Raw genomic sequence first — 25,817 nt, forward strand, 5'->3', positions numbered from 1 at the left:
TGCAGTAAATGTTTTATTACATATAAAAAAAGACAAAACATTTGTTTTTAAACAAAAACATCTCTTGTGAAGAAATGCACCTGTAAAGTCTACATATTGTCCTTTTTTTAATCTTTCCTGAACAAAACAGGATTTTCAAACATTTTGGGCAACTCATACAGCATGGCATGATGGGAGATGAGAGGAGCAGACAAGAGACCCAGCTCTCATACTGTAAAAAAACAGAAGTCTATACACACCAAAAAGAACTTACAAAATACTCAGTCTGACCCCTAAAGTATTTCCTTCACTCCTTCCTCCTGTCATAGATGCCAACAACACTGGTCATCCACAGTGGAAGAGGGATCTTAATGTTTAAACTACCAAATACATACATCTGTACAAGTTATATATTCTTATTCCATTATAATATATACAGTTAAAAAGTCTCATCTTCCTATTGGCTGGTACATCCATCTATCCCAGGACAAACACCCAGGAGGAGGATTCCAATTGGTAATATGTATTTTTCCTGTTTACATACAGTAATGCTTGCTTCTGATACAGCTCATAAAGTAGGTAAATTACCCCACCCCCTTTATAGTTTTCAAAGTAGTGTTCCCTAATAGTAAATATTAATACCAAATAATGACAATATAGTTAGAGTACATTGTATAGTAAATCCATACTGTATGTATACAGTCAGGTTTCACACACCATCCTATATCTTTTTTTACATATCAGTAGTGTGGTAATTGTAATAGTGATTTAATACATAAATATCACTTGTTTTTTTACAAACAATGTTTATTTGATTCAATTGGCTCTGTTCCTTTGCAACTCAACCTTTTGTGTTGTGTGTCTGTGTGTCGTATGTGCCGAGAGTTGGCTTGCTCTAAGTTGGAAGCTAAATGAACGGAACACATCTGATTGTCTCTGAGCAGAACATCCAAAACAGCATGCCAAAACGATTGGCTGAGGATCAAAGGACGAAACAGGCAGGACATTGTGTGTGTGTGCGTGCGTGTGTGTGCGAGTGTGTGAGAGAGAGAGATAGTGTAAAGATGCATACTACACCAGAACAACCAACATCAGTATGAAAAATATTGAGGATATTGCATAACACGATGTGGGGAATTTCTGATTGAGGTCTGGAGGTTTGCCCTTTCTAAAACTACCGGGGCTTCACTTACTTCACTGCTGACATAATGAACTAAATGAATGTGGAAACAACGCAGAACATCTTAAATTGATGTGGAAACAACGCAGAACATCTGACGATCGTCTGACCAGTCACAGTAGCCAAACTAGTTTGGTTAGTCACAACCTTTCGGAGGCACAGAACACCCAACGTGAGTTCTGATCCCGCCCACCCAAACCTCTGAATGATGTCATGTTGTAGTTTTGGACCGGCCGAACCAAACAGACGTTGATTGTTCTGGTGTATCTGGTGCATCAAAGTGTTGCAGTGATGTAGTGGTACAATAACATGCCATCCATGTCTCTTCAAACTCAGTAACAGTTCTCAGGTCAGTGCGGACAATGGCAGCAGTCCCCCCCCCCCCCCCCCTGTAACAAACATCTGGCTTCTTCAGCATAGTACAGTTCCAAACTTCTGTGTGTGAAGTGTCAAGTCAAAAGCAGAGGGAAAACATTGAGGTCAACCAAAAAGGATAAAGACTAAAGTTTGACGATTCTTTCCTCTTATATACCATCAGTCCGACCCACCCATCACCCCTTTTCCTTCGACTAACTTTCTCTCATTTTCTTCTCCGTGGCGAAGTCCTGTTACCCGGGAATTCCCTCTGAACTCCCTCAATCCATTCTCTCCCTTTCAGGACTCCTTGCCCTTCTCCAAAGAGCTGTGGATCTTGTCAAGTGTCTTTTTGATGCGAAGCGCTGTCAGCCTGGCTGAAGGGTTCTGGTACCAACACTCCTTCATCAGCTTCACTAAAGCAGATAAGGTCTGAGAAAGGGGAGGGCAGATACAGATTATATTATACCATACTTTAAGTGAGCTAAGCATGTAGTGAGAAACTCAAGTGTTACAGCTGGGGTAATATTCTACAATAAATGACCAGAGAGGAGGTCCATTTGAACTATATAGATTTTTGTCTGGGCATTTATGGGAAATGGCTGACTCAGTCGCAAGAACAAAACACAATCAATTTTGCTATGAAAACAGGGCAGTCCAATAACTGTCACACTCGTCTCACGTCTCATGCCCTCCTATGCCAGAGTAATAGAAATACAGGGTAGATATGTTTTGGATAAGATAAATTATATAGCAATGAATATGTCTTTTCAACTGGGAGTGACTGCATGTGAATGTACACTTACAGCATTACAGGACATAGCAGACAGTTATCTAGTGTGACATAAATGGGAATCTTGTGCATCTCTGTTAAGGAACTCTCTCTCTGACCAACACACCACCCATGCACGTAAACCATAAGTGACAGAAAAGTGGAAACATGTGTGCCATTGCTACTTACAGGATCAGAGAACCAGCGGTTAGGGATAAAAGGCCTCTGCTGCTCCACACACACTACCTTCCTCATGTCCTCGAAGCTGGGGTCATTTGGCACCTGATCATAGAACGGAGGCTTGTACTCTTCTACAATACCTGAAAAGAGATGAGATGTCAGAAATAAAGACTTTATAATCTTGGTAAAAAGAAGACCCCATATCCACCAGAGGTCTGTAAAAGAAAACAAAACCTGTCATGAAGTTCCTGAACCATGAAGAAAAGCATGGATCTGATTGAGTGGCAAATCTGAACCGTTTCAACTTTGTCAAGCAGTGTCTACCAACTTAACACTGAAGCTTCATCTTAAGCTCAGGTCAGTAATTAATACAAAATAATAAGGGGCCCCATCTTTAACCTGACTCCGCCAGATGGTGGCAGTACCGAGTTCACAATCCTGGAGGCAGGATTGTGAACTATTTTGAAAAACATTTTAAAATAGTGTAAATAGCTAATCTACAGTATACAAGCTCACAACGTGCCAATGTATATTGGCTATTTTCACTCTTTTAAAATGTTTTTCAAAATAGTAAAAAAAGGCCCAAAAAAAAGTTTAGGGGTAAGAGGCAAGATAGGGCCCAAGGGGCCAGCACTTTTATTTACAGGTCTCAGATGGACACATGTCTTTCTAATTTGATTTATTTGAAATAAAATAAAATCATAGGGTTACAGGCTACAGCAGTTAGAGAATAAACACAATAAAGTCCCAAGACTCTAGCACATCAAGCACAGATCTAAGGGTGGCAGCGGGGGCAGTGTCTTGAGTGTACAGGGTTTGATGAGGGCCCAGGTAGGGCCGAGACTTAATTTTCAGGCCCGTTGAGAACATAGATATTAATATAGATGTCTCATTGGCAGCTGCAGTTCATTGGAGCGACCTGTCTCCAACGGCAGGAGGAAGTCAAGCGGAATCTCGGAAGGCAAGTGCTGCTGGGAAAGAGGGAGTCGCGCCTCTGATTGGCCTACCGAACGACCCCTTCCGTTCTCCCGTTGTGCTTCCGCTATGCTTCGCAAGGAATCTCAGGAAAGCTTGCCAATGCAATCCAATCATGCATCGCCTCCCGTTGCCTCCATGTTTCCTTCCGTTGAGATACAGACGCCCCAGAGCCAGAAGAGGCGTCTACCTTTATATGTCTATGGTTGAGAACTCTAGTTTTCGCCGGCTGCCGGGCACAGCTGCACTAATAACTTTGGGGCGGACCCGTCTAGACTTTGAATGGACAGGTACCAGTCAAAAGGGAGACATCGAAGAGGAAGGACGGGTGGGGAGGAATCAACATATGGAATGTCAGAACAATTGAGTTTTGAGGTCAGATGTAGAGTTGCTGGCCGGCTCCATATATGCAGATCTAGGTGATAATCCAGTCTTCTCCATGTATGGCTATCTATCTAGGGTTTGATGAGGTCAGTGTCAAGATCTTCATATATGGAGATGGCCATATATGGAGCGTGTCACGTGGCGTGATGGACTGACGGCCATACGGGTATGATGAAAATAGTAGATTTAAATGTAAGAATCAATAAAAAAAAGTTTAACTTTATTTTTTATTCAAATTGGCTTAAAGACGGCTTTTGGGGATTTTTTTATGCAGCTACTACTGTCAGGATGTCATCTCTTGAGATAAAAAACGGAGTAGTTCTGAAATCAACATCAGCTGTGTTTGGAGGACTGTGCAGCAATGGGAATCAAACAGGTGAATGAAATCAAGATACATTTTTATTCATGCTGGACTCGACACATCATCATGCAACACGTTTTCGTTCAAAGGAAGTAATTGCAATTAGATTTTGATGGACTTTTTAAAAATACACACAAATGGAACATCCATTGTTAGGTATACCAATATGATGACCACGGATCTAAAAGTGTGAAAAACTTATTTTTTTCTCTGCTCTCTACGATTATAATCGTACCCCCTAGGTTAGGGTACGGCATCTCAAGTTCGTGGACAACCGTATACTCCATATATGAAAGCGCCGACCGTCAATTTACCTTTTAGTATTGCTCCGGTTGCTATGGAGAGCCTCCGTCCTCAACAGCTATGGGATTTTTAAATCCAGCTCCATTGAGCCTCCATTATAACAGGATTTTCAAAGACTTGTATCTCTAAAGCTTCGAGCGCTGTCCATGGTGAGCTGTCGTGCATCCCGGCGATCGTAAATCATTTTTTACTTTGTCTCGCATGCTACGGACATGTAACCGTTTATGACGAGAGCTAACGGCTAACGATCACTGTGCTCACAACAACAGCCCCGACCTCACTGAATAACCCGGAAATTAAACAAGGATCGTAGAGTGAGAGCGGACGGGTGGCAGAGGTTAGGTGTGCTTATGTTACCACCTGGCGAGCAATAATGGAGTTAAGGGAGGATTGACTCAGACATAACCATAAACAAACCCGGTTGACCAGAGCCACAGATCCAACCGATTCGAGGGACTCAGACTCGAGGGAGTGCAGTGCCCGCCCCCGATTAGTTCGGATCTGCGGTTGTCCAAAACCGCCAATCCAACCGATATACAGGGTATGGCTATGACATCAGAATCTCCATATATGCGCACAAAAGGGACACAGACAGGTACATCAGATATTCTGACAAAGCCCCGACATTATGACTGTTATTGGTCAGATTGTTATTGGTCAGATTGTTAATAGCAGATCTACAAGCTCACAATGAAAGATGACACATTGTGAGCTTGTACATATACAGTAGGTTGTTATTTTTGTGGGACATCGTTGTGCAACAAAGCCTGAGACTAATCGATTTAAAATTACCCAATGATTCATTGATATAGAATAAAACCCTACTAACCATTGCTGTATGTGCGTCGTGCTATCTCCCACAGCACCAGCCCAAAGGCCCAGATGTCCACTCTCTTGTAGGCATCAAAGCAATCTGTCTGAATGGTCTCGTCCAGCACCTCAGGGGCCATGTAACGCTTGGTCCCCACCTTGGGGTTGTTGCCCACATCCAGTAGGTTATCTGCCTGGGAGTGAGTTACAGCTAGACCTGTTTGGAAGCAAACAGGTTGTCAGTGTAGGACAAAAGCATTGACATTTTGATTGGGTAATCCAGCAAATGATTGCGTGGTATGTAGGGATGTGACTGATTTGGGTTTATTACCTAAGCTGTCACCATCATGTTCAGGATTTGTTTACCCTAGGTTTCAAAGCCATCATTTGAAAATTAGGCTTCATTTAAAGTAAATATATTTTATTTGTATGTTATGTACTTTTTATGTACAATTCCTGTTCATAGGTATAGCTATTCATAATTTGTTTACAGTGTTGCTGAAACATTGATGGGAAGAGACAGTGTGACTCACTTTAATTATGCTGAAATCCTGCAAGCTCCACGACTGCAAATGTTTCAATATAAACCCCCCAGTGCTTTAGTTATGGAACTTGATCGGTCTGAATTAAATTATGAATGTTCAAGTGCAAGGAGACTGAATGCTACGAGGAGAAGGAGGGATTTCCTACCTCCTTGCACCGTTATTGGACAGACACCGTCTTAGTGTGTTCATAAATGGGCCAGGGCCATTATTACCAGTACCACAATCCATGTGGGGGTGCATCAATGTGCATCAATCGTACCAAGACGACACACAGAAGTTGACTGGCAGTCAGTCAATAATTAGCTGCTATTTACAATTGAGCCCGACCGATGCCATATTTTTGGGTCCGATGCCGATGCCAATTTTGGAGAGACCTACACCACCGATGCCGATACGATGCAGATGTTTTGGAACGATGTTTAGTAATCAATTAAAATAATCAAAAATACATTTTAAAAACTTCTAAACTTCAAAATACGTTTTTTGTTATTCAAGTTAACAATAGAATACAAATAAAATGTTTTGGCACATAAGGCAAAATGAAATGCACCCCTATATATGCCCTCCTATATTCAGCTATTAGTGTAGATTTCCATCCAGTTCTCATTGACAATGTTATGTCATAGTGTCTGAGCAAATAGACATGTTACATCATAATCACCATTACATCACCTAATCAACATGAGTTAGACTTTAATATATTAGCGCCCCTCACTTCACACAGGTGTGATTTCTTAGTTGTATGTAGGATAGGCTTCAAAAAATAGAGCAGTCATACTATTAATAGTTTGTTGTGGCTGAAATACACAAGGCTGAAATACACAGCATATCTCTAAATAGCAAATAATGTACAAACGCCTTTTATACATCTAAATCCAATGAAGGGATTTTTGTGGTTTAACCTGTAAACCTTATAGAAATGGTAACCTGTTAATACTATGGTTAATTGGTTAATTATTATTATTATGTACCCCTAAAGTCAGTGATGTAAATAAGTTTTAAATGTTAAAAATAAATAATATATATATATATATATATATATATATGCGCTGCGCACCCGACAAAGTGATATACTTCTCCAATAAGTGGTGCAGAACCGAAAAAGTGATATGCTTCTCCAGTACAGCGGTGCAGGACCGAGAGAGTGATATGTGCAGGATGGACTGTAGTAAACATTAAATACTTTTCCCCCTCCTGTATAAACATCGGGACATCGGATTAAATAAACACTGATGTCCACCGATGTCCGATGTCGGGCATCGGCGCCCAAAATGGCCGATACATCGATGCGACCGACGGATCGGTCGGGCTCTAATTTACATATTGTTATATCACTAGTCACGTCATCATTGACCACTCCTAAATGTCATTATACCTACCTTGTGAGCTTGTTGATTGGCTATTTTCGGTATCAGAAATTACTTTGGGCAGGTGGGAGACTTTAGTTAAACTTGCAATGTGACGCATTACTTTACCGGGGTTACATCTTCTGATAGTTGTACTTGAATATTGACACCATGGAATAATAATCCCGTTTAGTGTTTCATTAGCGTGAAGTCACGAACTTGACAAAATAAGACTGCTTATTGCGATGCGTCTGATCATGAACGCACACGAAACTAAGGCTGCGATAAAGATGGCAAGGATTTGAGTAATGTCACGGTTATGTTTATGCAACACTGAAGTAGCAAGGAGTCGAAGCTGAAGCTTCATGCTTGTAAACCGCAGTGACCTGACATCACTGACGAATCCTTGGTATTGCGAAAGTCAACTTTTCTTCGCTGGAAGGTTATATTCACGGCTGAGAAACTGAATTGAAGTACTGTCACCTCATAAAAAAATAAACTGAAAATCACGGCATTCCATCTTTAATAAAATGGTACATACGGTATTTGGGCTTTTTACTTTAACTTTAATAAAAGGTATAAATGGCAGACATTTAGAGGGCACTGCTGTAATTCAGTAGCATTTCTACTGAAATGCTTTCATGAACACATAACTAGGGACAGACATCAGAAAGACAGACTAAATCAGTAGATAAATGACTGACCCAAATCAGCGATGCAGCAGCGCAGCTCTTTAGTGACAAGGATGTTCTTGCTCTTTAGGTCACGGTGTGCGATGGCCGGTTTCCCTTCTGTGCCAAAGATCTCTGTGTGCAGGTGCACGAGGCCACACGCTACCGATGCTGCCATCGCCAGGCCCTCTGATGTCTCCACGGCAACCCGCTGCAGGTAGTCGTACAATGAGCCGTTGTCATGGTAATGAGTGATGAGCCACAGCTGGGTGCTGGAGTTGCGAGACGTCATGTCAGACGCCATGAAGCCTGTGAGCAAGGAGGAAGAAGTAGGGCCAATGGAAGGAATGCCAGGAAGGAGGGGAAGGGAAGGAGGGAAATCAATTAGGGATTATTAATGAACGAATGACGGATAACCTTTCATGGTGGATAGTTTCTTGTCCAGCAAAACCCCTTTAACAACTCCTATCTCCTTCTGCATTTAAAATAAATCACACCCGTGTGAAGTGAGGGGCGCTCTTGTCGTCGTACATCATCCAATAAAAAATGAATATACTTCATGAATTAATTTGTCAACTTATGTTATTATCTTTTAACCATGATACAATGTTTAAAAAAAACTCATCTTTTCACCATGATCATGTAAGATGACAACTGAATTTATGTGATTGATATAAGCCCCGAGCTGAATTAAAACAGTTGTACTGTGTTTAGAAAAGCCGATTTGCTCGTCTACATATGACATAAATTCTCCTTTCATTGTCAATGGCATTTAATGTTTGTGTTGCCACAAAAAGCCGATTTGTTTAAACACATAACGTAAATTCTCATTTCATTGAGTTGAGGACAAAAAGCTGTATATAGGATGGGCTAGCACCCATAAAAAAAACTAAAAAACACTTAAGTTAGGGACACAGCAAAGGAATTATTTATATCACCCCAGTGACATCATACGTGTAATTTACTACCCTAAACAAACATTAAAGTCCATAGACTTGGCTGGCAAAAAATATTTATATGTCTCCTTTTATATTCCTGAAACGATTATATGACAAAGTCTCAAATGTCAAGGTCACGTGACTGTGCTGCGCCATGACACTTTCATGGGAGCCAAATCTCCCGTTGGGGAAAAAGTCCCCTTTTCTTTCCCCAACGGGACTTTTTCCCCAACAGGATTTTTCCCCAATGGGACCTTTGGGACTTTTTCCCCAACGGGACTTTTTCCCAAACGGGACTTTTTCCCCAACGGGACTTTTTGGGACTTTTTCCCCAACGGGACTTTTGGGACTTTTTGGGACTTTCCACAACGGGACTTTTGGGACTTTTTCCCCAACGGGACTTTTGGGACTTTTTGGGACTTTCCCCAACGGGACTTTTGGGACTTTTTCCCCAACGGGACTTTTTCCCCAAAGGGACTTTTCCCCCAACTGGACTTTTGGGACTTTTCCCCCAAAAAGGGACTTTTCCCCCAAAAGGGACTTTTCCCCCAAAAGGGACTTTTGGGACTTTTTCCCCAACTAGACTTTTTCCCCAAAGGGACTTTTCCCCCAAAGGGACTTTTGGGACTTTTCCCCCAACGGGACATTTCCCTTAACCCTTAGAAGATGAAAGACGCCAATTGGCGTCTTCATCAGAATTCCGTAAATGATCAATGACGCCAATTGGCGTCTTCACAGTTTTTGATGAATCTAAACATATTAATATGCTCCGAAGCGCTGTTTAAATTCCTGAGCTTATATTCCAACTACATTACCCAGAAAACCCGTGTCACGTGACACACGTGTACGTGTTGCCATTGGAAGCTGGTCCAACCCCCTGTAAACAGTGGGGGCAGAGGGAGTCTTCATAGTTTTCATTGTTTTGCCTGTTTGCCGTCTCGCCCGAGCGATTTTCTAGCAGAAAAAGTTGAAAGCAGTACTATTTATTTGAGCGAGTTTTGTGGTAGTAGTATTGATCCATACGCGTCCCAGTCGCCTTCTCCAGGCTTGGTCCAGTGCTTACAGCGAGACTCGCTGCTCCCTCCCTCCTTTTTTCATTGTCTCCCCATCGTCGTCCGATGAGCTATACCGGGAAACCATTGAAGAAGACGATCAACCCGGAATGTTTTGAGGTAATCTTATTGTAGAAAATGCCCTTCTATAGTGATCAGAAATCATAAGATGATCGCTACAAATAGATGCTTGGATAATTACTACTACTAGTCAGATCATGACGCCAGAATGACTCACCACGATGGCCCCCAGCCATTAGCCAGCACCGAAGGTGCTGGCTAATGGTGTTGGTCGGTGCATTGGTGCTGGCTAAGGGCTGGAGGGGGGGGTTGGTATCGATCGGTTGGTTGGTGCAGTACAAATGTATCGTAGCAGGCATGCACGCATGGCAGTACAAGTATTTTATATTGTAGCGTGCCTTATAGGCGATCTGATCTTTAGAGTAATGTTCACTCCTTTTATTTACTGTCTACAAAGACGGAGAACAAACATGCATCGTTTACTGAAGCAACGCGTGGTTATGATGACGTTGCTACAAGGATCGGAGGGGGGACGGGGAGTGAAGCTAACAGTAGCGTATTATATAAGATCTGTATGACGTTTCATTGACGTCTGAGCTTGCATGATAATTGCATTCATTGTATATTGTATACAATCATGATTGTACATTGTTTAGTGTGTCTCCGTGTGATGATGATGATGACGATGATGTCAGATAGCCTACGTCCCCCCCCCCCCCCAACTGGCTATTGGCCGGGCTGACTACAGCTAAATGTTTATTTTTATATATTTAGAACTGGCATCGGAGGAGGAGGAGGATGATGATGATGATGATGAAGACGAAGAGTCAAGACTGCGATGGAGTTCTCCGACACTGAACCGGATGCATTCATTCATTTCAGTTGTTGTTTTTTTTAAATTTAGCCTACACACACACACACCGTCAAGAACAACTGGAATGCAGTGGTTTGGGGACACTGGGGAGTTTGGGGACAACTGTTTTGTATGTAGGCCTATTTATTTTCTGTAATATTTATTATAATTGTATTATGTTAGTAGTCATAAAAAATAAAAGACAAGCTTTTACAATGAGTTAGACCTGTCATGGCTATTTTGTTCACTAGTCTGAGGTTTATGGTTTGACTAAGCGAGTTTCAACTGTGATTTACTCTGTAACGGTAGATGGTAAGAACCCAATTTTTTTGTTATAATACAGTATACATTCAAGTCTATATTTTGATACATATCATGGGCACAAAGTCATATCAAAACAATGTCCTTGGATGAGTTTTTTTATCAAAACTGTTTCTTCACAACAGGTTTTTGAGATACATGCATGAATAGACACGGTACTGGTAAGACTATGTAAACATGGTATATATCAAAATGTGCGTTAGAATGTCTAATTTTACCCCAAAAAAGAATTGAGTTTATATGATGTTCCATTTCAGAGCTAGGGGGACTTTTAGCTGGATAGGTCAGATTGATCATGACTGACCATGCTATTTATAGATGGCAAAATATCTACAGTGGTACATGTGAGAAACTTTTTATTTTATTTTAATTGAACTAGACAACTCACCCTTTAAAATGAGATATTGCATGGCTATGTACGCCCAGCAGAAAAAAAGTTATTTAGAAAATAAAACTTCAACCGGTCATAACTTTTGTTGTTGTCCTAGAAACACTACCCAGTGTAAATGCAGGCTCTTTTAAATGGCTTCCAACACCACAACTAAACATTTTATCAACTCAGTTCATTTTTTTCCTGGAAGCAGACAAGCCAAGCTTTCTCTGAAGGTCTTTCGTTGTCACACATTCACAGCAGAGAATTTTCAATAAATCATTCAAAAACGCCATTCTGCCATAGAGAAGTCTAAAAACTATATAGAAATCCTTGAAACTCTCAAAGAGTTAAAGGACTTTTCCCCCAAAGGGACTTTTCCCCCAAAGGGACTTTTTCCCCAAAGGGACTCTTGGGACTTTTTCCCCAAAGGGACTCTTGGGACTTTTTCCCCAACGGGACATTTCCCCCAAAGGACATTTCCCCCAACGGGACTTTTTCCCCAAAAGGGACTTTTACCCCAACGGGACTTTTGGGACTTTTCCCCCAACGGGACTATTCCCCCAAAGGGACTTTTGGGACTTTTCCCCCAACGGGACTTTTCCCCCAAAGGGACTTCTTCCCCAAAGGGACTTTTGGGACGTTTTCCCTCAACGGGACTTTTTCCCCCAACGGGACTTTTGGGACTTTTCCCCCAAAGGGACTTTTGGGACGTTTTCCCCAAAAATACTTTTTCCTCAAAGGGACTTTTTCCCCAAAGGGACTTTTGGGACTTTTTCCCCAAAGGGACTTTTGGGACTTTTTCCCCAACGGGACTTTTTCCCCAACGGGACTTTTGGGACTTTTTCCCCAAAGGGACGTTTTCCCCAACGGGACTTTTGGGACTTTTTCCCCCAACGGGACTTTTGGGACTTTTCCCTCAACAGGACTTTTTCCCCCAACGGGACTTTTGGGACTTTTCCCTCAACGGGACTTTTTCCCCCAACGGGACTTTGGGGGAAACACTTAAGTTAGGGACACAGCAAAGGAATTATTTATATCACCCCAGTGACATCATACGTGTAATTTACTACCCTAAACAAACATTAAAGTCCATAGACTTGGCTGGCAAAAAATATTTATATGTCTCCTTTTATATTCCTGAAACGATTATATGACAAAGTCTCAAATGTCAAGGTCACGTGACTGTGCTGCGCCATGACACTTTCATGGGAGCCAAATCTCCCGTTGGGGAAAAAGTCCCGTTGGGGAAAAAGTCCCCTTTTCTTTCCCCAACGGGACTTTTTCCCCAACAGGATTTTTCCCCAATGGGACCTTTGGGACTTTTTCCCCAACGGGACTTTTTCCCAAACGGGACTTTTTCCCCAACGGGACTTTTTGGGACTTTTTCCCCAACGGGACTTTTGGGACTTTTTGGGACTTTCCACAACGGGACTTTTGGGACTTTTTCCCCAACGGGACTTTTGGGACTTTTTGGGACTTTCCCCAACGGGACTTTTGGGACTTTTTCCCCAACAGGACTTTTTCCCCAACGGGACTTTTTCCCCAAAGGGACTTTTCCCCCAACTGGACTTTTGGGACTTTTCCCCCAAAAGGGACTTTTCCCCCAAAAGGGACTTTTGGGACTTTTTCCCCAACTAGACTTTTTCCCCAAAGGGACTTTTCCCCCAAAGGGACTTTTGGGACTTTTCCCCCAACGGGACATTTCCCTTAAAGGACTTTTCCCCCAAAGGGACTTTTCCCCCAAAGGGACTTTTTCCCCAAAGGGACTCTTGGGACTTTTTCCCCAAAGGGACTCTTGGGACTTTTTCCCCAACGGGACATTTCCCCCAAAGGACATTTCCCCCAACCGGACTTTTTCCCCAAAAGGGACTTTTACCCCAACGGGACTTTTGGGACTTTTCCCCCAACGGGACTATTCCCCCAAAGGGACTTTTGGGACTTTTCCCCCAACGGGACTTTTCCCCCAAAGGGACTTCTTCCCCAAAGGGACTTTTGGGACGTTTTCCCTCAACGGGACTTTTTCCCCCAACGGGACTTTTGGGACTTTTCCCCCAAAGGGACTTTTGGGACGTTTTCCCCAAAAATACTTTTTCCTCAAAGGGACTTTTTCCCCAAAGGGACTTTTGGGACTTTTTCCCCAACGGGACTTTTTCCCCAACGGGACTTTTGGGACTTTTTCCCCAAAGGGACGTTTTCCCCAACGGGACTTTTGGGACTTTTTCCCCAAAGGGACTTTTTCCCCCAACGGGACTTTTGGGACTTTTCCCTCAACGGGACTTTTTCCCCCAACGGGACTTTTGGGACTTTTCCCTCAACGGGACTTTTTCCCCCAACGGGACTTTGGGGACTTTTCCCCCAAAGGGACTTTTCCCCCCAAAAGGGACTTTTCCCCCAAAGGGACTTTTCCCCCGAAGGGACTTTTGGGACTTTTCCCCCAACGGGACTTTTGGGACTTTTTCCCCAACGGGACTTTTGGGACTTCCCTTAAAGGACTTTTCCCCCAACGGGACTTTTCCCCCAAAGGGACTATTTTCCCAAAGGGACATTTCCCCCAAAGGGACATTTCCCTTAAAGGACTTTTCCCCCAACGGGACTTTTCCCCCAAAGGGACTTTTGGGACTTTTCCCCCAACGGGACTTTTCCCCCAAAGGGACTTTTGGGACTTTTCCCCCAACGGGACTTTTCCCCCAAAGGGACTTTTGGGACTTTTCCCCCAAAGGGACTTTTCCCCCAAAGGGACTTTTGGGACTTTTCCCCCAACGGGACTTTTCCCCCAAAGGGACTTTTGGGACTTTTCCCCCAAAGGGACTTTTGGGACTTTTCCCCCAAAGGGACTTTTTCCTCAAAGGGACTTTTGGGACTTTTTCTCCAACGGGACTTTTTCCCCAAAGGGACTTTTCCCCCAAAGGGACTTTTTCCCCAAAGGGACTTCTGGGACTTTTTCCCCCAACGGGACTTTTTCCCCAACGGGACCTTTGGGACTTTTTTCCCAAAGGGACTTTTTCCCCAACGGGACTTTTTCCCCAAATTCTAATCACTTGCTTTTCGATGTGCACAGCACAGTAGGGCTGGGGCGGTATGGGATTTTTATTACCGCGGTTATTGTCGGCCCCCATACCGCCGGTATGGCGATAATTACCGCCCCCCCCCCCCCCCCCCCCCCCCCCCCCAGCGCGAAAAAAAAATCCTCCGGTTTTATAGTGTTATTTAGTCCGGTGGAACAGCGTGTATGGAGATGTATAGAGCAGGTCTGCAAAATCCGGTAAAACACCGTATACGGAGATGTATAGAGCAGCTGTGTGTCTAGTGCAGTTCCAGTGTCATTCGTCCTCCATGCGCGGCCCCCCCTCACAGCTCACACACACACAGTGGCACCGTTACAGAGACAAGACGACTCATATAGCTTTTCCACGTGTTTCTGTTGTTATCCAGTTTACCAAAATTAAATCCACAGCGCGAGGCAATTAACCCCCGCTGCAAACGATCCGGACTTTGTTTGTGTGATTATAATACATATAAATCCTTTTGGGCCAAGTAACCATTCTGGGCGTTGAGGAGGGGGCGTTAGCTATCAGGAGGAGTTAACAGGGGGTGCAGGCAAACAGAGTTTTGGAACGGATATTATGGACTACAGTTTTATTAAGGAAAGATTGGCATTTCAATGCCGCAACACGTGTTCGGGTGTCAATCAAATCAACTGCGTCAGACATCTCCCGCAGCCCGCTGTTAAAAAAAGAAATAAAAAAGCGAACGGATTTCACATCATTTCAGATCAAGACAAGTTGTGTTGAGCGTCTTTTTCCTGCGATCCCATTGATGTCACAACAGACATTTATAGGTGGGTCTGGTTTGGAGTAGCCTAATTTAAAACATTGTCCGACTTTGTTTTGAGCGAATATTAATACCTCGCGCTGTTGTAACAGCCAGGTGCATCGTGCATTGCTCAGACCGTCAGAGAGAGAGAGAAACATTAGGCTAAACGTGTAGCCTATGGATAAGGGCGCATCGTAAGTAACAGGTTTCAACGTTGTATTGATGTCTGTCAGCGAGAGACGAGAAGAGAAAGGGGGAGAGAGAGAGAAAAACATTAGGCTAAACGTGTAGCCTATGGATAAGGGTGCATCGTTGTAACGGTTTCAACTTTGTATTGATGCCTGTCAGCGAGAGAAGAGAAAGGGGGAGGGAGGGAGAGAGAGAGAGAGAGAGAGAGAGCTGTACAGACAGGACGGACAGAACTGTTTTTATCTTTTGACTGACTATAAGAAAAAGTCCTTCTGCACACCTACAATGGACAGGTGCGTCGGATAACTGGAACTGAGAAGTAGAGAAAAAAAGAATCCCGCACACTTCACTTGGAATCGCAATGGCAACCATTCTCACTCCAATGAAATGCCCGCTCAGCAGCGCATCGCATGAAACAAACACCTCACCATTCAAAAACGTCCCCTCATCATGGAACCTAAAATCTTAAACATATTAAACAAATTCCAAGTTAACTGATAGATTTAATATATGATGAATTGAAAGGTTCAACTTCCAGCCGCTCCACACCACGCAGCAACTGCGCGCCTCCCCAGTCCCCAAGCCATGAGTTAACATTATTGCTTGATTGATTGATTTAAGTTTGTATTAACAGTTTACAGTACATTTGCACAACTCAATACAAAAACTGTTAACTGTTACTCTGTGAGTGGACGACACCATAAAGCATTACACTTGTTTACAAGAGGGTCCACCTTGTTCAATTAATCATAACATTTTGTACACTATACACTTCTATAAAGCCAAAAACAGGAAATCATCATAAAGGAGGTAAAAAGGGGGAAAAACATATACAGTGAGGGGGAAAAGGGGTGGGTGGGGGTGGGTGGAGTCAAGGGATTTACATGTCTTAATGACAGTTGGTAGGGCGTTCCACATTTTTGTGGCATAGGAGTGAAATGAATTTAGGTGGAACCTCTTGTAAACAAGTGTAATGCTTTATTGGGTCGTCCACTCGCAGTTAACAGTCTTTGTATTGAGTTGTGCTTGAAATGTAGGCTACTGTAATTCTGCAAACTGTTAATAAATAGTTCAATCAATCAATCAATACTTGTTTGTGCCGAATCTGGGTTGCACATGGTTTGTTGAACTCCCTCTGGTGTTGCTGGCATATGATTAGACTGACTGAGCCTCACTGTTTATTATGATACACTTTATTTCATATCAACCATATGCACTTAGGCCTAGAACCCAGGGTTAGGGTTAGAACTAGGGTTAGGGTTAGGGTTAGAACCTAGGGCGCCAGAACAGCACGGACAAAAAAACTTAAAAAAAAAAAAAAAAAAAACTTTTTTAACTTTTTTTTTTTTTTTTTTTTTTTTACCGCGGTAACGAACCCGATACCGCGGTATGCGTTGTATACCGGCGGTATGGCGATATTGCGGTTATTGCACCCAGCCCTACAGCACAGCACACCGGGGGTATCGCAAGATTTGGCTACCTGACAGGAAGCGGTGGACAGCGATACTTGGCACGTTCAGAAACATACTTTTTGCTCTTTAGATACCTACAAATTACACAGTGTACACATCGAAAAGCAACACAGTAGACAATAATGTGTTATATGTCTTCTGTTATGTGCCAGAAGCGATTACTTCATAAAAGATCTCAGTCATTCAGAAATAGTGTTCATGAGCTGGTCACTGAGCTCTCATTGACTCCAGTGCATTCTGCCGAACTTCCGGGTGCAGTTTGGCTTCCATGGTGCGACGAATCTGCCGTCTGGAATTGCGTGATAGCAAAAATGACGTTGGTGACCTTACCTCTATTTTATATACTGTACTTTTGCTGTAAATAAGGAAGTGAGCGGCTGCGCGCATGCGCCAAACATGTGCGGGAGCTCTGAGCGTTGCCTAGCAACGGTCACTGTCAAAAAATGATTTTAGTGATCCCGTTTTATATCATTAAAAACCTAAAGACCTCTCCAGACGTCTTGGGCCTCCTACTGGTGTAATTATAAAGACATGTGGGGACGTCCTGGGCATAAGTGTTAAATACCGGAATGGGAGTTGAGTCTGAAACGGTTTAGTCCTCTGGCATTTGCCAGCATGTGATCTAAAGGTCAGACAGATGAAACTGAATTTTTCATGTAGTTTATGCAATCTAATACCCCTCAGTCACATATTTTAAGTCTTGGGTTGTTGAAAAACTGTTCCTTAGTCTCCTGACCTGTTATGTATGTATTACTAACCCAGTATGTTTTCATGTCTGAGAAGCACTGTGTTGTAGATCTCCGTCTCCCTGAACCAGGACTTCTCGTCTCGCGATGAGAAGATTTTAACAGCCACATTCTCCCCTTGCCACTGGCCCCGCCATACCTCTCCATACCTCCCTTTGCCTAGAAGAGAGAGATGAAAGAAGAGACATAGCAGGAAGGAAGAAATAAATGTTATACAAATTGAAATACATTTTGGAGATGACATAAATAAAAGCCGATTGTGAATTCGTAATCTCAGATCCGCCATCTCTCCAGATTGCCATCTCTTTGCCATCTCTCCAGATTGATGTCATAATCACTTTGAGGACATGCCGTTCATGATGTTATTAAACCTTGTCTTGTTTATTTAAATTACATTATTTAATTCCTTACATTATTTTAATAAAGGTCTGGACTTGATGCTCAACGTACCTACACACTCCACCAGACTTATCTGCCTGGCCACCGTTCTTTGGACAAGAAAGGGAAGCCCAGAACCACTGCCTGATGTGCATGAGTGGTCCAACAGGTCCTGAGGACAGAGAAAGCCACTCTGAACATACTGTATATTTCCAAGGCTCAATCCTTCCCCGTGCTGTAAAAATTGAGCTTTGCCAGCTGCACATCAGCTGGCAAACATCCATAAATCAACCGTAATAAGGAAAATCTAGAGTAAGATGTTACTTTTGTAGTAATGATCACAGTGCAGCATATCATTCATTTACTCATCTACTGCGTAAACTCAACAGAAAAGAACGACTATCCATTTGTATTGCAAACCTCTTTGAATCTGAATCAATACAAACTGTACATGGTAGTTCTGTTTTTCCTTACCGCTAAAGTGCTGTCTCCTACACTGGAGGTGATGAGACCATCTATGGCTCCCTGCTCTGTGTCAAACTCCTGCAGCCTCTGCAGGCGGCCATGGTGGAGCCTCCTGCATGCTAGAATGGACACTACAGACAGCAGAGCCAGAACCACCACAGGACCAAGCACAAAGAGCGCCAATGTCTCCACGCGATACCGCACTGGCTCACCTTCTGGGGCTGTGGGGCAGAAGAGAAATGTTTTCGGAGAATAATCAAGAGTGGCTTGCCGCTTAACAACAATTGAGAGAAATAAGTCAAAGACAGAGAAAGACTGATTGCTGAGTAATAAGTATAACAGATCTGTTACATGTTGCGGAATGAATTAGACTATTACAGAAGACAGTGTTATTGTCGCAGTAGTTGGAACTACAGATCGTTTGACTGTAGAGGCCTGTCATGCCACCAAAGGGGACATTGTATTGTCATCCGATCAAAGTAAATGTGTGATATGGTGTTTAAACTACTCTATAATGATGGCTGAAGGATCAGGTGTCAAGAGGTGATGATGACATTACAAGCTTTTCTTTTGTTGCCACTCCAACATGGCCAAATTTTGGTTGTATCTACATTCCACGCATGCTGTTAAGGACTGCAGTCACTGCACACACCCATAGAAGAATGTTTCTCCAGACAGTAGTCATTAATATAATGTCTACTGTATGTTTTGCATATTTTCACATACAGTAAGTAGAAGCATTAAACACTTTTTCATTCCTACCTGACAGCAGCAGAGGCATTAGTGATTTTCTAGTGGTATTGCGGTTACACATGTCCTCTGCACAGCACATGATGGCCTGGTGGAGGGAAGGCGGTGTGGAGCAATGGAACCGGATCTTCTCTGGCCCTTTGAAACAACCTTGCTCAAACACCACCCCACCACCGCTGCTCACCTTCACTGAGGAGAAGCAGCTAGCACCATGGCACTCGCTGGCCTGCAGGCACAGAGCTGACACAGGGCTGTCACACAAACACACCAGCTGCCCATCTGTAAGGGAGAAGACAAACAAAGACTTAAGAGTACAGCTTAATAATGTAGTGATTGCACCGTCTGAATCGCAGGGCAGTGGGCACTACAGAGCATGGTGTGGACGCCCCCCAGCTTTCATTTAAATGAAAGTTACTCAATGGCGTTTGAAGCACCCGGACGTCTGCTGCAAGTACCCCAAATAGCTAGATTTTCAGATTATAGAAGCATGTGCAGTAGTGCTTTAAATGTGTAAGTATTGCATTCTCTGATGTAGCCACCAGGCGACGGCCGCTTCACTGTTCTACCGAGGTTCTGGGGGCTTGGGATTCTGGAATGGCCCTGCAAATCGTTGGAGGTGAGCTTCCCTCCCTCCAGGACATGCATATGCCAAGCGGATGATCAAAGACAGTTAACACTCCAGCCCCAATCTGTTCACACTGCTACTATCAGACAGGCGATACTGCAGTATCAAATGCTGAAGGAACAGACAGACAGTTGTTCCAACAACAGCTATGTCAGTCTTACATGCTCCCACTAGTACGTTTGGTACTCTCACTTCATGTATATGACTGTAAATACATTCCCATACATTTTATAAATATTTATTATGAAGTAGGGCCAACGGCGTGGAATATACCTATACCTTCGACAGGCAGTCTCAGGACAGAGACTGCCTGTCGAAGGTATAGGTATATTCCACGCCGTTGGCCCGCAGAAACAGAAAGCTGCTTCACTGTGTTTTTGTAGCCAACAGTGGAGCACCTGAGGGGCGGTTTGGGGACATATTTAGGCAGGCAGTCATATAGGTAGCGGCAATTTGCAACTCTAGATTTTTTTATAATGTGATGAATCTAGAGTTGCAATACCCTCCATTGACTCCCCACTCATCCAATTTGCATTTGCGATCTGCTTGTCTTAAACGACGTTAAACTCACCAACATTTCAGCTGTAGTCCAAGCTTGAATTATCCTCTTTCAATATGCCGAGCTTGTTTTTCATAAAAATCCCCCGTAGACATGTTATGAGCTACTTTCTGTCAAGAAATTCTGTGCAAGTCATTCTTTTCATTCTTTTTTTGTGCTAGTGTTGGAGTTTGGAAGCGCTCGTTTTTATTAAGGGGTCGCACTGCTGCCTCCTGCATTATGTGCAAATGTGAAACAGATGGCATGCAGGGCCGTTCAGTGACTTACGACGAGCGCTTCCAAACTCCAACACTTGAACAAAAAGAATCACTTGCACAGAATTTCTTGACAGAAAGTAGCTCATCATAACATGTCTACGGGAGATTTTTAAGAAAAACAAGCTCGGCAGATTGAAAGAAGATCATTCAAGCTTGGACTACAGCTGCAATGTTGGTGAGTTTAACGTTGTTTAAGACAAGCAGATCGCAAACGCAAATTGGATGAGTGGGGAGTCAATGGAGGGTATTCATCACAGATGATTCATCACATTATAAAAAAATCTAGAGTTGCAAATTGCGGCTATCATATAGGTAGGAAGCTGCGAGACCATTGAGACTTGAGAGCTTTATAAAACAAGTAAAAATAACAACCGGGAGCCAATGTAGTGAAGCTAAAACTGGAGTAATAATTTATGTTCTCTTATAGCATTATAATACTAGTAATGGGTGGTGTCCCCTTGCAGTTTTCTAAGCAAAATGTTGAAGTCTGGTAAGAGGTACCTGGATTCAGAAATCTAGGAAAAGTATAGCCCCTTTCGGAACCCTACGTTAAAGTTTCTGACATTTTGATGACTTTAGACGTAGGGTTCCTTCCCGTCGACTTCAAGCGACGTGCTCATTTCAATATGCAGGCTGACTTACCCTCTCCGACGCGTGTCTGCGCTGTGGGTGTGATGCTGACATATTCCAAAAGAAGCATATAAGAGCTATAGGAGACAACGGAACCCTCTGAACCCCCCGCGAACGGCGCAGAAGCCGTTAAAGGGGCATTCCACTCATTTTCAACATTTTACTATGTCATTAATATACCATAGAGCTGTTGTGTGGAAATAATAAAAAAGTCCCCCCATTCTGTGTTTCCTAGAACTAGAGGTCTGAATAAAATCATTAACATGGTGAAACACATCTTGATGTCATCAAGATGTGTTTCACCATGTTAATGATTTTCTTCATAATTACAGTTCTAGGAAACACAGAATGGGGGGACTTTTTTATTATTTCCACACAACAGCTCTATGGTATATTAATGACATAGTAAAATGTTGAAAATGGGTGGTTTTCCCCTTTAAGTATTTTGGCTATCTACACGTTCCTGCCTCTGTCGCAGGTAGCCAGCCACGGTGCTGGAGGCGGGACAATGGGATGTCAATAAGGAAGTCAAGAGAGAATTTCAGAGCTGCCAAAACGGTCTAACAAAGATTAAAAATACTTAACGGCTTCTGCACCGTTCGCGGGGGGTTCGGTTGTCTCCCGTTGTCTCCTATAGCTCTTATATGCTTCTTTTGGAATATGTCAGCATCACACCCACAGCGCAGACACGCGTCGGAGAGGGTAAGTCAGCCTGCATATTGAAATGAGCACGTCGCTTGAAGTCGACGGGAAGGAACCCTACGTCTAAAGTCATCAAAATGTCAGAAACTTTAACGTAGGGTTCTGAAAGGGGATAGGAAAAGTACTGAAGCAAAAGAAATAGTATGCTGCTGAAGGGGTCAATAGGACACTGCTGGTTTGCAAGTAGCCCAGCAAAAAGCACATGGGCCCAATATCTCACCTGGCCAATGGCCATGGGCAGATTCCATCTGGGATGAGCAGCATATGTTTGGATTCCCTCGTGGGAGACCCACGTTTGAATGAGTGTAAGTTGCCTCTCTCCAATGGGAGAGGACATAACACCTACAGATGGTTGCTTTAAAATGTAACTGCAATTTGTGTCCCACCCTTTTATACCTGGAGTGAGAATAAATTAAAGTTGAGCTGAGAAGAACTACTGTAAAAGCCACCATACCTGTGTCCTCAGCCAGTGTCTGTAAAGACAGCAGCAGGGGCAGAAGGACTTGGACAAGGCAATGACCCATGTTTCCGTGCACTGTGGGGAGAAAGATAATGACAGAGGAAATAAAGGAGATGGAGGGACTCAGCTCGTGTAGGAAGTAGGATGTTGTCTGTGTAATTAGATTGCATCACTCTCTATCGCTTCTAATGAGCCACAGTGATGTGGGATGTCAGGACATATACAGTACATACATGTCATGCAACCAATGTCACCAGAGCTAACACACAAACAACATTAGATGTACACATCTGCGTGAATTCACCTAGACATTGGACTTTTAGTGACACATTTGTTTTGCAATAGAATCAGGATAATTGCGTCACAAAGAAAACCAATGCAGTACCATTATTCAAAATATGTCCCTTTGGTATGATATCACCTTTCATCATATAGCATAGTTATATTAATAATAATAAGAACAAATCATATGGCCAAATTATGTCATGTTCGCTGCTTCACCGATATCAGGAGTAACGTTAGCTAGTCATCCCATTCCTGAGGCATTTGGCTGTCTTCCTATGCAGGCTAGCGTCACGTCACGTTAGCTTTCTAGCTGGCACTGACTGACAACATCTTGGGCTAACATTGCCAAGCTCAATGTCAAACCCCACTCTGACGTTAGCTTCGTGTAAGTAGAGTAGCATCAAGTCTGGTCCAGCTCCATGTGTTCTTACTGGATGTTACAGAGTTAGCTCTTGCTAACAGGCCATCAACAACAACCGGGTTTTATTGCTCTCTCCTGCCGCCTCCCAGGCGCCAGCAGGGCAGGCAGGCAGGCAGTCTCCTAGCCGCTAAGCTAACTCTTATTGCACAAGACGCAGCAAAGCCAGGGACTTTTGTTTATGTTTGTTTTGTTTTTAATCATCATAGCATGTCCTTACCTGGCACAAACGTAGTCCGGTAACTAACTCATTATTTTCTGTCTATAATTCACAACATGCACGCAGTCTTAACAATGTTATTGGTAAGGCTGTAGAGCAGAGAGGACCGGCCAGCCCACTGATGATGATGATGACCCACCCACTTCACACTGTAGAGATGTGACGTTCGTGAACGAATCGGATCATTTGAACAGCTCTTTGAAAGGAACGGATCCCAGAGATCCGGCTCCCTTCAAAGATGACCCACCCACTTCACACTAGAGATGTGACGTTCGTGAACGAATCGGATCATTTGAACAGCTCTTTGAAAGGAACGGATCCCAGAGATCCGGCTCCCTTCAAAGAGCCATAAATCCTCACGCCAGGGCTCCACCGGGCGCATTGCGTCTCCGTCGTGTGCGTCAAAAAACGCACCGGTTCAATTTTAATGCAGCGTCACGCAACGCAACGCGGGCAGTGGAGCCACCCTTCATTGATTAAAAAGGGAACATTCCCTGACGGTGACGGAGACGCTGACCCGGTGGAGCCCTGGTCTTAGAGTATAATCCCGTGTATATCTATTCTACGTCCGAGCATAGACATGGTAACGCCCCGCCTGCCTCTGATTGGTCTACCGACACTGCCCGTCTTGCCTGTCCTCCGAGATGCAAGGGTACTCCGTGGTGGGAAATAATACAAGTAGGCCTACAAGAGAATGACAACACGCAACAGTATTGTATTGCAGGGACGAATAGTTTTCATAATCCTCATGGGGGCCTGTTCCGCCCCCCCGCCTCCGCACACTAAACTCAAGCGTTTAGGTTCTAAACACTTATTTGTAACACTTTTTAAACGTGTCACAGTGTTTAGTTTATAAACAGAAGAGCATGTTTAAATGCCATGATTGCAGGCTAGTCCTGTCCGCCTCGGCAGGTTCTGTGTTTTGTCGCTGGGACGGCCGAAGGTTTCAACGGCAGTGTTATGTTCTAATAACACACTGTATACAGGGGGTTTGCTGTATGTTCCTATATAGAGGTTAGGTCCCTTTAAGAGGTGTGGTTATTATGGGATGTTGAGTTTACGCGCGGAGTGCGCTCTAGAACAAGGAAGTATGATCTGTACTGTGTGAGACTTGAGTAAAAGGCAGAGTATGTTTTGACGTTGAAACGTGTGTGCGTGTCAGTCTTTTCCAACACAACATTTGGCGACAAGGATGGCTGGATTTAGTCTTCCCCCACCCGAAGTGTTTCTCGCGGTGCCCGGGGAACCCACAGTGCCATGGACACGTTGGCTTACAGGTTTTAATGCCTATATTGATGCGTTGGGATTCTCCGACGAGCAGCTTCCAGACAAAAGGAAGACGGCTCTCCTCGTCCACTGTCTCGGTACCGAGGGCCAGCGAGTCCTTGGAGCGCTCGGGACAGCTACAACTTTCGCTGATACAGTCAAGCTGCTGACGGATCATTTCTCTGGAAAACAACGAGTCCTCATACGGCGATACAGACTCAGGAAGCGTCACCAACGATCCGGTGAGTCAATACAGAGTTTTGTGGCTGATCTACGTGAGCTAACACGAGCCTGCGAATATGGAGCGTTGCATGACCAAATGATCAGAGACCAACTGATAGAAGGCACGTCATGTGACAAGACACGAGAAAAACTATTAATGGAACCTGACGATTTGACATTGACCGATGCAATCAAAGTAGCTTTACAAGTGGAATCTGCCCTAGAATGCTCTGCTCTGCTAGCCAGCCCTGCAGCACGACAACACACAACGCTAACACTGGCACAACAGCTGCAGCACACGGACGCGTCATCACAATTTGCCCCGCCCACTGACGACAGCCTGGCTGTGCAGCAAATGAGTAGACAGCGCCCCACTGTGGGCCCCAGACGCAATTGCAGCAACTGTGGATCTAATTCCCATGACACAAGGGCATCACAGTGCCCTGCTCGTGGACAGGCTTGCAGAAAGTGTTCTAAACTAAATCATTTTGCTAAAGTCTGTCGTTCAGCTCCAACCAATGTGGCACAGCAGCACAGGTTTCCCCAGTCTGGTTCTGGATACACAGAAATTAGTAATATACATTCTACACAAGTATCATTCAAAACCTGCACAGTGCAGCTGGGGGAGGTTAGTGTGCCACTCATCCTAGATACTGCGGCTGCAGCGTCGCTCCTCAATCTGACCACATACAGGAAATTCTTTTCCCACAAGCCACTAGGACCCCCATCCACAAGCTTGCGGGGGTATGCAAATTCTGCCATTGAGATAGTGGGCACCCTTGACCTGCCTGTCCGCTACGGTACGACGCACCTTCCCTCATTCCCTTTTCATGTGGCACAGCGGGGAACCAACCTCCTTGGCCTGGATCTCTTCATCGAGCTGGGCTTCTCTCTAATGGACAATAGTGGAAGGGCTATAATGCAGGTTTCCCCGAATATACA

At 43.8% G+C, this 25,817-nt stretch overlaps 1 protein-coding gene across 3 annotated transcripts; it reads right to left on the minus strand.

Annotated features, from left to right (window-relative positions):
* acvr1l (activin A receptor, type 1 like) lies at positions 1 to 23,528 on the minus strand. Of its 3 annotated transcripts, none has more exons than XM_079527185.1 (10): positions 23,388 to 23,528; positions 22,459 to 22,539; positions 19,244 to 19,510; positions 18,491 to 18,702; positions 18,089 to 18,188; positions 17,651 to 17,797; positions 7,894 to 8,169; positions 5,318 to 5,515; positions 2,475 to 2,605; positions 1 to 1,945 (listed from the first exon to the last, which is right to left on the minus strand). In XM_079527185.1, exons 2-10 carry the CDS (start codon positions 22,526 to 22,528, stop codon positions 1,814 to 1,816), a joined length of 1,533 nt encoding a protein of 510 aa, XP_079383311.1. In that variant the 5' UTR covers positions 22,529 to 22,539; positions 23,388 to 23,528; the 3' UTR covers positions 1 to 1,813. The 3 variants fall into 3 exon arrangements, with proteins under 3 accessions (XP_079383311.1, XP_079383310.1, XP_079383312.1); XM_079527184.1 differs by lacking the exon at positions 23,388 to 23,528 and adding an exon at positions 23,181 to 23,272; XM_079527186.1 differs by lacking the exon at positions 23,388 to 23,528 and adding an exon at positions 22,966 to 23,118.
* Between the last annotated feature and the right edge of the window lie 2,289 nt (positions 23,529 to 25,817).

This window comes from Electrona antarctica (genome assembly GCF_951216825.1).
Source record: "Electrona antarctica genome assembly, chromosome: 18".
Lineage (NCBI taxonomy): Eukaryota > Metazoa > Chordata > Actinopteri > Myctophiformes > Myctophidae > Electrona > Electrona antarctica.